Source organism: Alexandromys fortis, unplaced genomic scaffold, assembly GCF_014885135.2.
Source record: "Alexandromys fortis isolate MF-2015 unplaced genomic scaffold, M_Fortis_MF-2015_v1.1 scaffold_342, whole genome shotgun sequence".
Classification (NCBI taxonomy): domain Eukaryota; kingdom Metazoa; phylum Chordata; class Mammalia; order Rodentia; family Cricetidae; genus Alexandromys; species Alexandromys fortis.
Window position 1 is genome coordinate 409,514 of NW_026068210.1, and position 11,642 is coordinate 421,155.

The 11,642-nt window shown below is 54.0% G+C and overlaps 1 protein-coding gene across 1 annotated transcript in view; it reads left to right on the top strand.

Annotated features, from left to right (window-relative positions):
• Kcnc1 (potassium voltage-gated channel subfamily C member 1) overlaps nt 1-11,616 on the top strand; it is a 39,945-nt gene extending 28,329 nt beyond the window's left edge. The window contains exons 2-4 of the mRNA XM_050130260.1: nt 1,497-2,430; nt 9,149-9,337; nt 11,237-11,616. Coding sequence (XP_049986217.1) covers nt 1,497-2,430; nt 9,149-9,337; nt 11,237-11,301 — 1,188 coding nt within the window. The 3' untranslated portion in view covers nt 11,302-11,616. The remainder of the gene's footprint in view (nt 1-1,496; nt 2,431-9,148; nt 9,338-11,236) is intronic.
• The last annotated feature ends 26 nt before the right edge of the window (nt 11,617-11,642 follow it).

The following is an 11,642-nucleotide window of genomic DNA, read 5'->3' on the forward strand; positions in this document are numbered from 1 at the left end:
AGAGGAAGTCCAAGTCCAAATGTATAGCAGATGAAAAGGCACGGTGCCTTGGAAGGGCTGCCGCTCCGGCTGAGCCGGGGTTGAAGGTCCATGGGCTCTTCCTGCCTCCACTTTGCTCTCCTGCTTTGTCCTCCATGCATCCCAGGTCTGGAAGAGCTGGATCCCGAAAGAAGAGCTTCCTGGATTGAGAAGACTTCTTTTCTATCCTGCTTCCATCAGCTTTTTCCAGCCCCTAAGGCTTCACAGGGTGCAGGGACTCATACTCAACCCGCTGCTTTGTTCTGTCCTTGTGTGTGTCCTCCTCCTTAGCTGAACAGGGAGCTCCCTGAGAGCCTGTGTCCGGGGAAGTGTGGTGGGAAGAAAGGATGGATGGGTGAACCAAAGGCTGGTGAGCAGTATATGGGCAGGGAGAAGGAAGGCGTGGAGCAGAGGATAGAAGGAAGGACGAGTGGATAGATGGATGTGTGCACGGATAGAGAAAAGGATGGAGAAATGGGAGGGAAAGCAGAAGGAAGGGAGCAAGGACGGAAGGAAGATGGGTGGATGGCAAGGAGACATCAGTTCATGGAAGGATGCAAATGGACTGCATTTGATAGTAGCCTGTGAGAAGAGGTTCTGAAAACTGCATTGCTATTCAGCTAACAGGATGCCATCAGCTGTGAGCAGCAGCTTACACAGTCTCTTCCTGTCTGTGGGCTCGGGGAGCATACGGCATCCTCTCATGAGACTGCTGTCAATTTATAACACCGTCTTTCCTACTCTCCTCTCCCCTCCCTGATGCCCAGAACATGATCTGGAGGATCCTCTTAGTTCTTGGTGCCCAGATCCTTTGGCGGGTTGGGCTCCAGGACTCAGGGTTTTGGTTAACCCAACCTAGCAATTCTGGGCCTCCCAGAGCACATGGGATGGGGAGGAGGGCCAGGGTTAACCCAAACTAAGGACAAGGCACTTGACTTCCTGCTGCTAATTGCGGGGTGTGTGTGTGTGGGTGTCTTTAAGTAGATGAAGTGGAGTCAAAGGAAACAGACACACCTCCCAAAGGCCCGGGTCCAGTAGAGTGGTTTCCTTGTGTTTCTTTGCACACCTCAGTCCAGTCTCAGTCAGTGTAGCTAAATGCCATGACAGACACCTCAGAATTCAGCGGCTCAACAAGCTTTTGGCTATTTTCTTTTGTTTTTATTTTTCATCAGAGTCTTTATTGGCAGCTCATCCTAATGTAGCCAGGCTCCTTCCCTCTTATGATTTGGCTGGCAGCGGGGAAAGGAGGAACAGGTGAACAGGGATGCAGGCTGTGCAGGCCTGGCTCGGCAGCAGCACTTACCCCTCAGGGCTCCAAGGAGGCTAGGGTTGCAGGTTGGCCTGGGTTGTGCTGAAGGAGCTCTGTGTTTGGGCTGCTCCTCATGTGGCGGTCTGCCTGGGCCCAACACAACACACGCCAGGTTTCTCCACGCTGAGTGGGAAGCCTTTACTCTGACACCTGTGTTTCTCGCCCACAGTATGTGGCCTTGGCCTCCCTCTTCTTCATCCTGGTCTCCATCACAACCTTTTGTCTGGAGACCCATGAGCGGTTCAACCCCATCGTGAACAAGACGGAGATTGAGAATGTTCAAAATGGCACCCAAGTGCGATACTACCGGGAAGCAGAAACCGAGGCCTTCCTCACCTACATCGAGGGCGTCTGTGTGGTCTGGTTCACCTTCGAGTTCCTTATGCGTGTTGTCTTCTGTCCCAACAAGGTGGAGTTCATCAAGAACTCACTCAATATCATTGACTTTGTGGCCATCCTCCCCTTCTACCTGGAAGTGGGCCTCAGTGGCCTGTCCTCTAAAGCTGCCAAGGACGTGCTGGGCTTCCTGCGCGTCGTCCGCTTCGTGCGCATCCTGCGCATCTTCAAGCTGACCCGCCATTTCGTGGGCCTTCGGGTCCTGGGCCACACGCTCCGTGCCAGCACCAACGAGTTCCTGCTGCTCATCATCTTCCTGGCCCTGGGGGTCCTCATCTTTGCCACCATGATCTACTACGCTGAGAGGATAGGGGCACAGCCCAATGACCCCAGCGCCAGCGAGCACACACACTTTAAAAATATTCCCATCGGCTTCTGGTGGGCTGTGGTCACCATGACGACCCTGGGCTATGGAGACATGTATCCTCAGACGTGGTCTGGGATGCTGGTGGGGGCGCTGTGTGCCCTGGCAGGAGTGCTGACCATTGCCATGCCGGTACCCGTCATCGTGAACAATTTCGGGATGTACTACTCTTTAGCCATGGCTAAGCAGAAACTACCAAAGAAAAAAAAGAAGCATATTCCACGAGCACCACAGCTGGGATCTCCCAATTACTGTAAATCTGTCGTAAACTCTCCTCACCACAGTACTCAGAGTGACACATGTCCGCTGGCCCAGGAAGAAATTTTAGAAATTAACAGAGCAGGTAGGAAACCTCTTAGAGGCATGTCGATCTGACCTTTAACCTCTGCCCCCTGTAGCAATGATTCCAGATTCAGTCAGACTGCTTCCTTAGTTCTGTGGGTGACCCAGGACCCTGTGCCCAATCTTGAGGTGTGGAGCCTGGGACCCCAGGGAGACGCTTGGCCGCCAAATTCGGAAGTCAAGAGCTTGCTAGAGGAACCTTACTGATGGCTCTGGGTAAGGAGGTTGACGTGGTTGGTCTCATAAGTTCTGAAGAGACCCCCACACTTGCTGAGGACTCTTAGCAGGAGCCCAGAGGCTGCTGCTTGGTCAGGAGGAGTCAGGCCTAAGTCTCTGACAGGCTACTGACCCGTGGTGGGCAGGGAGGGAGTGGGTGTGATTCAGAGACACCACACAGCCTTTGATTTGGTCTTTAACATGGATGCCTTCAGGCTGTGGACTGGCAGAGCGGTACATGAGATCTGGCCAGCCGGGTCCCTGCAAAGGCAGCAGTCAGGATTCTCAGCCCGAGCAGAAGCTGTCTCTGTAGCCGAGTAGACTCCTGCCACGTGGCTCCAGGTCTTTGCTAGGAGTTGCCCCTAGCCTGTGACAAGCTTACTTACCCCACAGCATGCCAAACCAACTCATCCTCTGCCACCACTAGAGCTTAGCACTTACCTTTAGGAATCTGTTGAGTGACTCTGGCTTTCACGTTGTCTGTTTGGGTTGATGGTCCAGTGGGAGTTTCCAGTGACCTTCTGATAGAAGAGGCTGGTGAGCAAAGGCCTAGAGGGGGGCCACACCCCGGGCAGCGAGGTTGAAAGCATTAGGGACCAGCAAGAACCTCCCACCACTGAGAGTTGTCCCCGATTCTAGCAGTAGGGACTGCAGCAGCAGCAATACAAGACATGCCAACCGCTTACCCATGAATTCACTGGGAGATGGGGTGGGGGTGGGGGGAAACAATACTAGTCACTGAGGGATATATTCTCATATTCCATGGCTAGTGGTTCATTATGGGACTATCTCAGTTTTATGAGAACCTGCACATAGCACATAAAGTTGACCATGGGGCTCTGGTCTGAAGATGAAAACCCATAGTCTACCTCTACCCATGGAATCCCATTGGCTACTCTGAGGACACAGGGATCTCCAAGGAACAGATGACCCAGAGAAGAATGGTGACCCTGATCTAAGAGGCGCTTGGTGAGTGTGAGGTTGGTGTGTGCTGTTAGATTCATTTAGTCTATGGAGAGCACCCCATGCCTGGGTCTCCCAGGGGGCTGCCAGCTAGCTCAGCCTCAGGTGAGAGAGTCTCTCTCTTTCATGTGGGTGACCTCCCTCAGTGGGTGATTGATGTCCTTCACTACTGTGTGCTATCTGATTCACCTTCCCATCAAAGTCCTTTCTCCTACTGGCTGGAGCAGCCTGAGCAATGTCCCATGGCTTACTTCTCCGGCCATGGGTCATTCCAGCCCTTTCACCCAATCCCATGCCCTCTCCTTTCCGAGATTGCTGTAGGCACATAAGTAAAATGTAAACTTGTGTTCTAGATTGGAGCAGGGAGTGCAGGAGGTCTGAGGTAGAGACCTGGTCTAGCCATGTCTCCATTCATGGGAAGCTCCAGGCATAACCTTTTGTTTTGAGTTAGTTAGCCATTTTACCCCAGGAGCCACCAGCAGAGCAAGGACAGTTTCCTCAGCTCTGGGTGAGCCCCACTGTGCACGCCGGTAGGAAGTGCTCAGCCAGAGGGGCATTACATGACCCTACTCAACCCTTCGGATTCATCTTCCCCAACACTGTCAGTCAGTATCGGTGCTCTAGACACGGAGCCCCAGGTCAACCTTTGGTGACCCCAGCTCATTCTAGCCAAGCAGAGATTGCTCTGCACACCCAGTGACATAATTTCCCATGTACTGAGGGTGCACATGCACACACGTGCACGCACGCGCGCACACACACACATACATTCAGCTAGTCCTAGGGATATTAGCTCTTTCCTCATGTTGCTGCAGCAGATCCACAGAGCCTGTGAATTCCTGTGAGGTTTCCTCTGGGTTCCTCAGCCCTTCCCCTGAGAGCACCTTGCCCCTGGCTCCAGGTTTCAGGAACACAGAGAGCTCTGGTTTGGGCAGTCTTATGACTTGCTCTCCAAGCTCAAGTTCCTTTCCTTTCCACCTCCTCCGCACACACTATTCCCCTCTCTTTCCCTTGCTGTTTGGTGCTGTCCTGATGCTCAGCCTAGCCCAGCCCCTCAGCTCTAAGATTCCAGTCCACCTAGAGCCTCATCTTTCACCGGAACACTGCTCACCTCCAACACGAGTGAGACCAGGCTTATCTATTGTCAGGGGCACATGAGGTTCCTAGGCTTGTCTTTAGCCACCCTTGTGCCACACTTCCCTTCTCATTCAACCCCTGCATGGGCTTGGGGTGGAGGGGAGAAGGGGAGAAGCCAGAGTTGGAGAAGGCACACATGGTGAGTAGAGACAGACCTTATGGGGATGTGGGCGATGAGGTCCTGTGGGGTCCTTCAGCAGAGACAGTCGAGCAGGCCCTTACCCAGAGTTTTCTCTACTTCCATTTTGAACTCTTGGGCCAGGGACTGAACCAGAATGCTGGGCTTCCAGCTCTCTCCCCTCCCCTCCACATTTCAGTCACTGCTGAAGCCGCAGTTTGTCTGTCCCAGGGACATGGTGATCTCTTTCTTTGGGCCATGATTTGAATGGCCTCAGTATTTGTGGGATCTTCCCCGAGGGGCTCCAAGGATTTAGATCTCACCTGGTCATGGGAGGCACAGGGAGGGAGTGTCTGGGACTGAGCTCCCTGGAGAAGCTGCCCTTCTCCTGGAAGGGGCTCCCTTCCCCATTTACAGTGGGGTCAACCATTTGCTCTGGGTAGCTTGGAATGTCTGTTGTCCCCTGTCCTGCCATGTCCATTCTTGTGTGTCTTATTGTGTCTGCTCCTGTGGGGTGGGTCAGTCCTTTGTGGTGTGGAGTCCAGGGTTCTAGGGTCCCAGCATAAGGGGTAAAGAGGAATGCAGGTGGCCAGGTCTGGTTCCCTCATTGCCTGGGAGTATGTGGAGCCAAAGTGATGTCTCGAAGACCCCCCTCCTCCCTCCAGGAGCTACCGCTGCAGCCTCAGGGTGTTCTTTGCAGGGAGAGCCTCAGAATCTAAATCCCCCTCTCTTTGGGCCCTCCAGCTGTCCTGTCTCGGGCTACAGCACTTGCCTGGGACTAGCGCTAGACCCCGAGGGAGGGAGGGTGGCAGTATTGGGGACAGAACTGACGGCCAGATAGGTGGTTAAAGAGAATCCAGCTTCAGGGCTGGCGGCCTGGACCCCGAGTGGAGTCCACAGTGCCCGAGTGGGCAAAGGGAGATCCGAGAGGAAATGAGGTGACTTTGAATGGCCAGCATGGGCGCTCTTTTCTGTGTTCTCCATATCCCCTCCCCCTCTCCGCTAATCATGTTTCTCTCTCTCTCTTGTTTTGTTGACTGAGTGTGGTGGTCCCCACAACTGTCTCTCACAGCTTGTCCCCCTTTAGCCTGAGATGTTTCCCCTGAGTCCCAGCTGAGCAGACCCCTCTGGGGCAAACCCAAGGCAATGCCCAGCCCAACTAACCCCTGTCCAGTCCTGCGTGCGCCTGGTGGTGCCCGCTGCTGATGTGAACAGTAAGTACGTCAGAAGTGTCTGGAGATGGCAGAAAAGCAGGCCTGCTGACAGAGGGCCTGGCCATGTAGGTTCTCCTTGCTCCAAAGTTTAAAAAAAAATGACCCTGTCACAGATGTTCATCTCCGTTCATTTCAAAGCCTTGAAATCATCCTCTGAGATGCTGCCCATGCTGCCATTTCATCATCGCGGGCCTGTGGGGTAGTGGCATTCTGGGGTCCTGGGCCAGGGGAGGCAGCCCCAGGTCTGTGAGAGCAAGTGGGAACCTAGGCTGCTCTTTCATTCCAGGGGAGACGAGCAGGTGGGTGGGGACTCAGCGACCTTGCACCCCGTGGCGTTTCTCGTGGTTCCTCAGGTTTAGACAATTGGCCTCTTTAGTTATTTTCTCTTCTGGCCATCCGCACTGAAGTTTGGGACTGGAGAATGGCCCGCTTGCTGACAGCATCTTCAACTGCAGGTAAAACAACAGCCATTCAGCCATAGATCCCTTTCCAAAGGTTGAGGCTGAGAGAAAAAGCAGGCTCCAGGGACATCCTAGAAACCGCCCATCATGTTGTCCCCTAGATTCCGGTTGGCTGTTCCTTGCCTCTGCCCCCCCACCCGAGGATCTGCCCCACTTTCAAACCTTTTACAGTTCAAGGTGGGAGCCCAGGGGTAGGGGGCAACAATGTAGGCAGAGACTCAGTGTCAGAAGAGGGGTCTCAGGCTGCGCTGACTCTATGGAGGCAGAGGCAGAAAGGAACAGTCACTATTTGACCCTGGACAAGAAGAGCAGGCTGGGGACGCCCACTCAAGAGCATCTTCGCCAGCTGGAGAAGATGCACTTGGAAGCCACTAATGTTCCCCCGAAGAAAAAGTCATTCGAGGCACACGGACCCCAGCTTCCAACCCCCTTCCTCACCATACCACATCCCCCATCGCCCCAACACTGTCCTTCCAGCCCACAGAGCCTCCATGAGGGAGACGAGAGCCAAATGGAACGTAAGGGAGGATATGCATGTCTGTAGGCACATGTGTGTGCCCACAGACACGCTCCATTGCTAGGCAGCCCCCAGCTTGTCACATGGTGCCAAAGTTTCCCTAGGAACTGGCCTTTCTGGTTCAGAGTCAATCAGGAGCGAAGGCCCTGGGATCTTCAAGGAATGCACTGTACGTGAAATGCCTTGCCATCTTGTACGACAGACTTTTTTAAGTTCCAAAATTATGATGGGAAACTTTTTTTTTGGATTTGCTTTATGAATAAACCTGATTGGTCCATTTCTCTTTTGACTGACTGCCTCTTTGTAGTGACATGACGTACACGGTGGTGATCCCACCCACGTGCATGCCACGTGTGTGCACGCAGGATCACTCCTGCGTGTAGTTACGTGATGTGAACAGGATCATGGGAGAGGGTCAAATCCAGGGGGACCTCCCCCCAGCTTTCCTTCAGAGAGCCACCCCTAACACATTCCCAGGTTGGTTTCCTTCCTTCCCTAACAGGCTCCCATATGAGGCTTCCCCATATGCAGCACTTGAGTGGGCTTCACTCTGGCAAAGTCCCCAAGAGGGGCAGAGATGGGGGACAAAGGTCAGTCAGAGTCACCTCTGCCATGTGCTGAAGGCCACCAGATCTTTGAAGTTAAGAGGGCCAGGGTGCCTGCCTGTGGCCACATTTTGCCTTCCAGCATACGTGTCCCCCTGCGACTCCCTCCCAGGTTCCTCCTTAGGCCACTACAGAGGCCAAGCCTCAAATTGTCTCCCACCCAAGGCCATCAGCGTCTGTTGCCTCCTGCACACCCTTTTGCTCTGCTCTGCCAGGAATGCTGGCAGAAGGGACAGCAATGGGGGCCCCTCCCACATCCCTGTCCAGCTCTCACTGCCTCATGCATATGCATATACCTTTGTTGTGCGAGCTGACCAGGTCCCCGGAGGGGTCTGTGGAGACACTGCTTGATGTGTGTGGGCATAGTGTAGGTCTGCATGGGGACAGAGCAGATGGAGGGGTCTAATTGGGTCTGTGAGGGTACACAGGAAATTAATCCGCATGGAGAAATGGAGTAGATCGATCAGATTGGGTCCTTAGAGGGGCGGCGAAACGTGTACCCAGGCCTAGTCAGTATGAGGAACGGGAAACTGAAGTGACCTGATTGGGTCTTTGTAGAGACAGTACAGGTGTGGCCAGCTCTTATCTGTGTATAGGACGTAGTTTCAGAGGCACCCGATTTCAGAGGCACCTGTGTGAACAGCGTAGAAGGTGTGATCAGGCTTAATCTGGGTAGAGGACAGTCTCAGAGAGAACAGATCGGGTTCCTGTGAGGACAAAACAGAGGTATGGCCAGTTTAGTTCCTATGGGGCACAACATGGTAAAAAGGGGACAGTGTAAAATATGTGTCCAGGCAAGCCTGTTGAGGGGATGGGGAATCTGAGGGACCAGACTGTCCCTGTGATTACAGGAGAGAAGGTGTGAGCAGGCCTAGTCTGTATGGGTAAAGTTATAGAGGCACCAGATTTGGTCCCGTGGGGACAGAGAAGAAGGCTAGGGCACCTTGATGGATGAGCTGGGTCCAGATGGGGTGCTGGGAGCAAGCCGAGTGATCAGACGTGGGGATGCGGCAGGAACCAAATGCTGCAATGGGATTGGCTAGAGGAGTCATGGGGGAGGTCAAATGGCGTCCAGCTGGGCCGAGGGCGAATGTTGCTGGGAGACAGCCAGGGGCTGGTTAGGAGTGGGGGGGTCTGAAAGGCTACCTTTCTGGACTGGGGCCTTTCTGAGTGTCTGTCTTCTCCCTGAGCTGTGTGTCTGACCCTCTCCCCATGAATACATCACATCATCCTGTCTCATTACCCTGCCTTGGGCCCACCTGCCAGGCTCATCACCAATTCATCTTTTTGCAAACTTTGAGCAAACCCAGGAGTGTCTCCTCCCTGCACCTGTCAGCAGTCGGCCCCAGCCGTGCACTGTCCCGCCCGCCCGCCCCTTTCCATCCTCAGGAACGGGAGTTCTTTGTCAAATGCCCTCCCTTCGGCCTGTCACCCCCTCTCACTAAACAGTTTTCAGTGTCTCAATAGCTTCTGCTTATATGTTTGAAGATTCCAAACTGAATGGGGAGGTGGCGAAGGCCGCGCTGGCGAACGAAGACTGCCCCCACATAGACCAGGCCCTCACTCCCGATGAGGGCCTGCCCTTTACCCGCTCGGGCACCCGCGAGAGATACGGACCCTGCTTCCTCTTATCAACTGGGGAGTACGCGTGCCCACCTGGTGGAGGAATGAGAAAGGGTATGTAGAGGAAGCTGGAGCTCTCTGCATTGGCTGGGCCCGCCTTGCGCTCCTGCAGAAGGGTGGGCAGGGAGGTGGGCAAGGGGCGCTGAGGGGTAGGCAGGCACACTAAGGGGGCAATGATGGAGGGAGTCCCCCAAGCTTGGCCTCTAGAGGTCAGAGTCCTTTCCAGAGGGGGATGCCAGGTTGGTAGAGAGAGAGGCTGAGGCCCAGGTAGCTAGCTGTAGGTTAGTATTGGATAAATGGTAGAAAGGGGCTTGGCACAGAGTGGATGACCATGGGCTGTAAACCCAAGCCAAGGAGGTACCTAAGAAGACAGGGGGCGTCTCAGTTCCTCCAGAGTTTTCTTGTGCTGTAGAGCAAATCCAAACGGCAGTGTTCTTTCCTAGCCTTTAGTTGTAGAGGGCTTGGCCACCACCCTGTGAGTTTAGTCTTCAGGTTGTGCTATGGTAGAAGAACCCTTTAAAGAGAATCTGCAGGCCAGTGGAAAGGAAGGCCTCATAGAGAGGTGGCTTTGGAGCTGGGGGATAAGGCCACTCTCCTTGTAGAAGTAAGCTGTGTGACAGTCAGAATACTGAAGATGAGAAACAGAAAACCTACCAAGACAAGGTATATCAATGGGACTTTGTATAGCCCTTTCCATAGCCAGAGCACATTTCCGCGGACCCATGGGTGGTCAGTGCCCCTCTGTGACTGGTGAAGGCTGAGTCAGTGGTGTTCTTGCAGTCAGGATTTGGAGAAGTTTAGCATGGGCTGGGCTGAGTGCTGGGGAGGAGCTTAGGGCAGTCCGCATAGGGCTACAGGCACTGGCCTGGGCCTTTCTCAGTGCGGCAGACTAGCTGGGAAGCGCATGCACGTATCTTTGTGCCTCAAATGCTCACACAGTCGCATGCTGACAGCAAGCAGGGTAGGACAGACAGGAGTCAGATTCTTGAGAGTAACACCTGGTGTGTAGTCTGTGGCCTCTGTCAACTGTACTAGTGGTGGAAACAGTTAAGCCAGACACAAGGAGAAGACAGACTTCAAGGATCAAAGGCAGACCTAGGAGAGGAGAGGCAGCATACACCAAGATGAGGGAAAGTTCTTTGGGTTGCGCACGATTGCTTAGTTATGCCCACCTGATTCAGGCTGGTCTCTGCTTGTTTGCCCTGCCTGAGGTCCCCTGGACCTCAGTGCGGTGTGCCACTCCCTGCATGATGCTGCATGGCAGAGGGCTACCAGTCTTGAGAAGGGCTCCATCCTTGACATGGATGGGTCCGCTGCTCTCTTTGCAACTGGCTTTTTTCCAGGTAAAGCCTCTAGAATGCCAAGGAGCAGGGCCACCCCGAAGAATAAGGGGGGGGGGAATTATCTCCATGGCTGTGCCCTGCCCAGTAAAGCCCCACGGGCTGCCTGGCTCCTTTGTCTTGGATCGGTTGGTGTGGCCTAAGAGAACAGAGTGTCTCTACTGTGCTTGCAGAAGCACCTAATCTCCTAGTAGTGCTAGGGAGTTGAGTGCAACCCCCATCCATAGGCAATCCCCAGTCTCAGAACCCACCTGGGTTCGGGTGCTGGACTCTTTGGGAGGCACCAAGGGTGAAGGCCCCACACACGTTCACCCAGCCCGGCTCTCATGGCTCCTGAGAGCGACGAGAATTTGCTTTGCTCTGGCTGATTCAGAGCCCTTTAGGTCTACAGGTCCAGAGCAGAAGTAGGGACTTCACTTGTCCCCCCAAGGAGGGAAGAGAAAGAGGCTGCTAGGCTGGTTCGCTGCATGGGAAACAAGCCAGCTGGAGAAGAACCTGCCTGCCTCTGCATGTGGCTGTTCAGTCTTTCCTCCTCCTTCCTTAACAACTAAGTACCGAGCGGGAGGGAGGCACGAAGAGGAGCTCAAGTGTTAATTGTATTCTCTACATACAGATCTTTGCAAAGAAAGCCCTGTCATTGCTAAGTATATGCCGACAGAGGCTGTGAGAGTGACTTGACCAGGCGGCTTGGCCGAGGACACTGGTGGCTATTAAGCATCTGGGTGGACCTGCAGCCCCTCCTCACCCTCGGACAGAGTAAATTCACGCCATGCAGGTTTGCCGGACGAGTCCGAGTGGCCCAGGCATTGTACTAAGACGGACGTAGCTTTTTCTACGGCCATTGGTAACTGACCGTAGCGGATCACCCTTCCTTCATTTTTCTTAGAAGTTACCTTTTCTTTGGGGAGGGGGGTGAAGGGAAGCCTTAGCATGACTTGCATGAAGTTAAACAGAAAACCCAGCTAAACCAAACCCACCAGCCCCTGCTGTGACTGTATGATTCCCCTCACCACCACCAC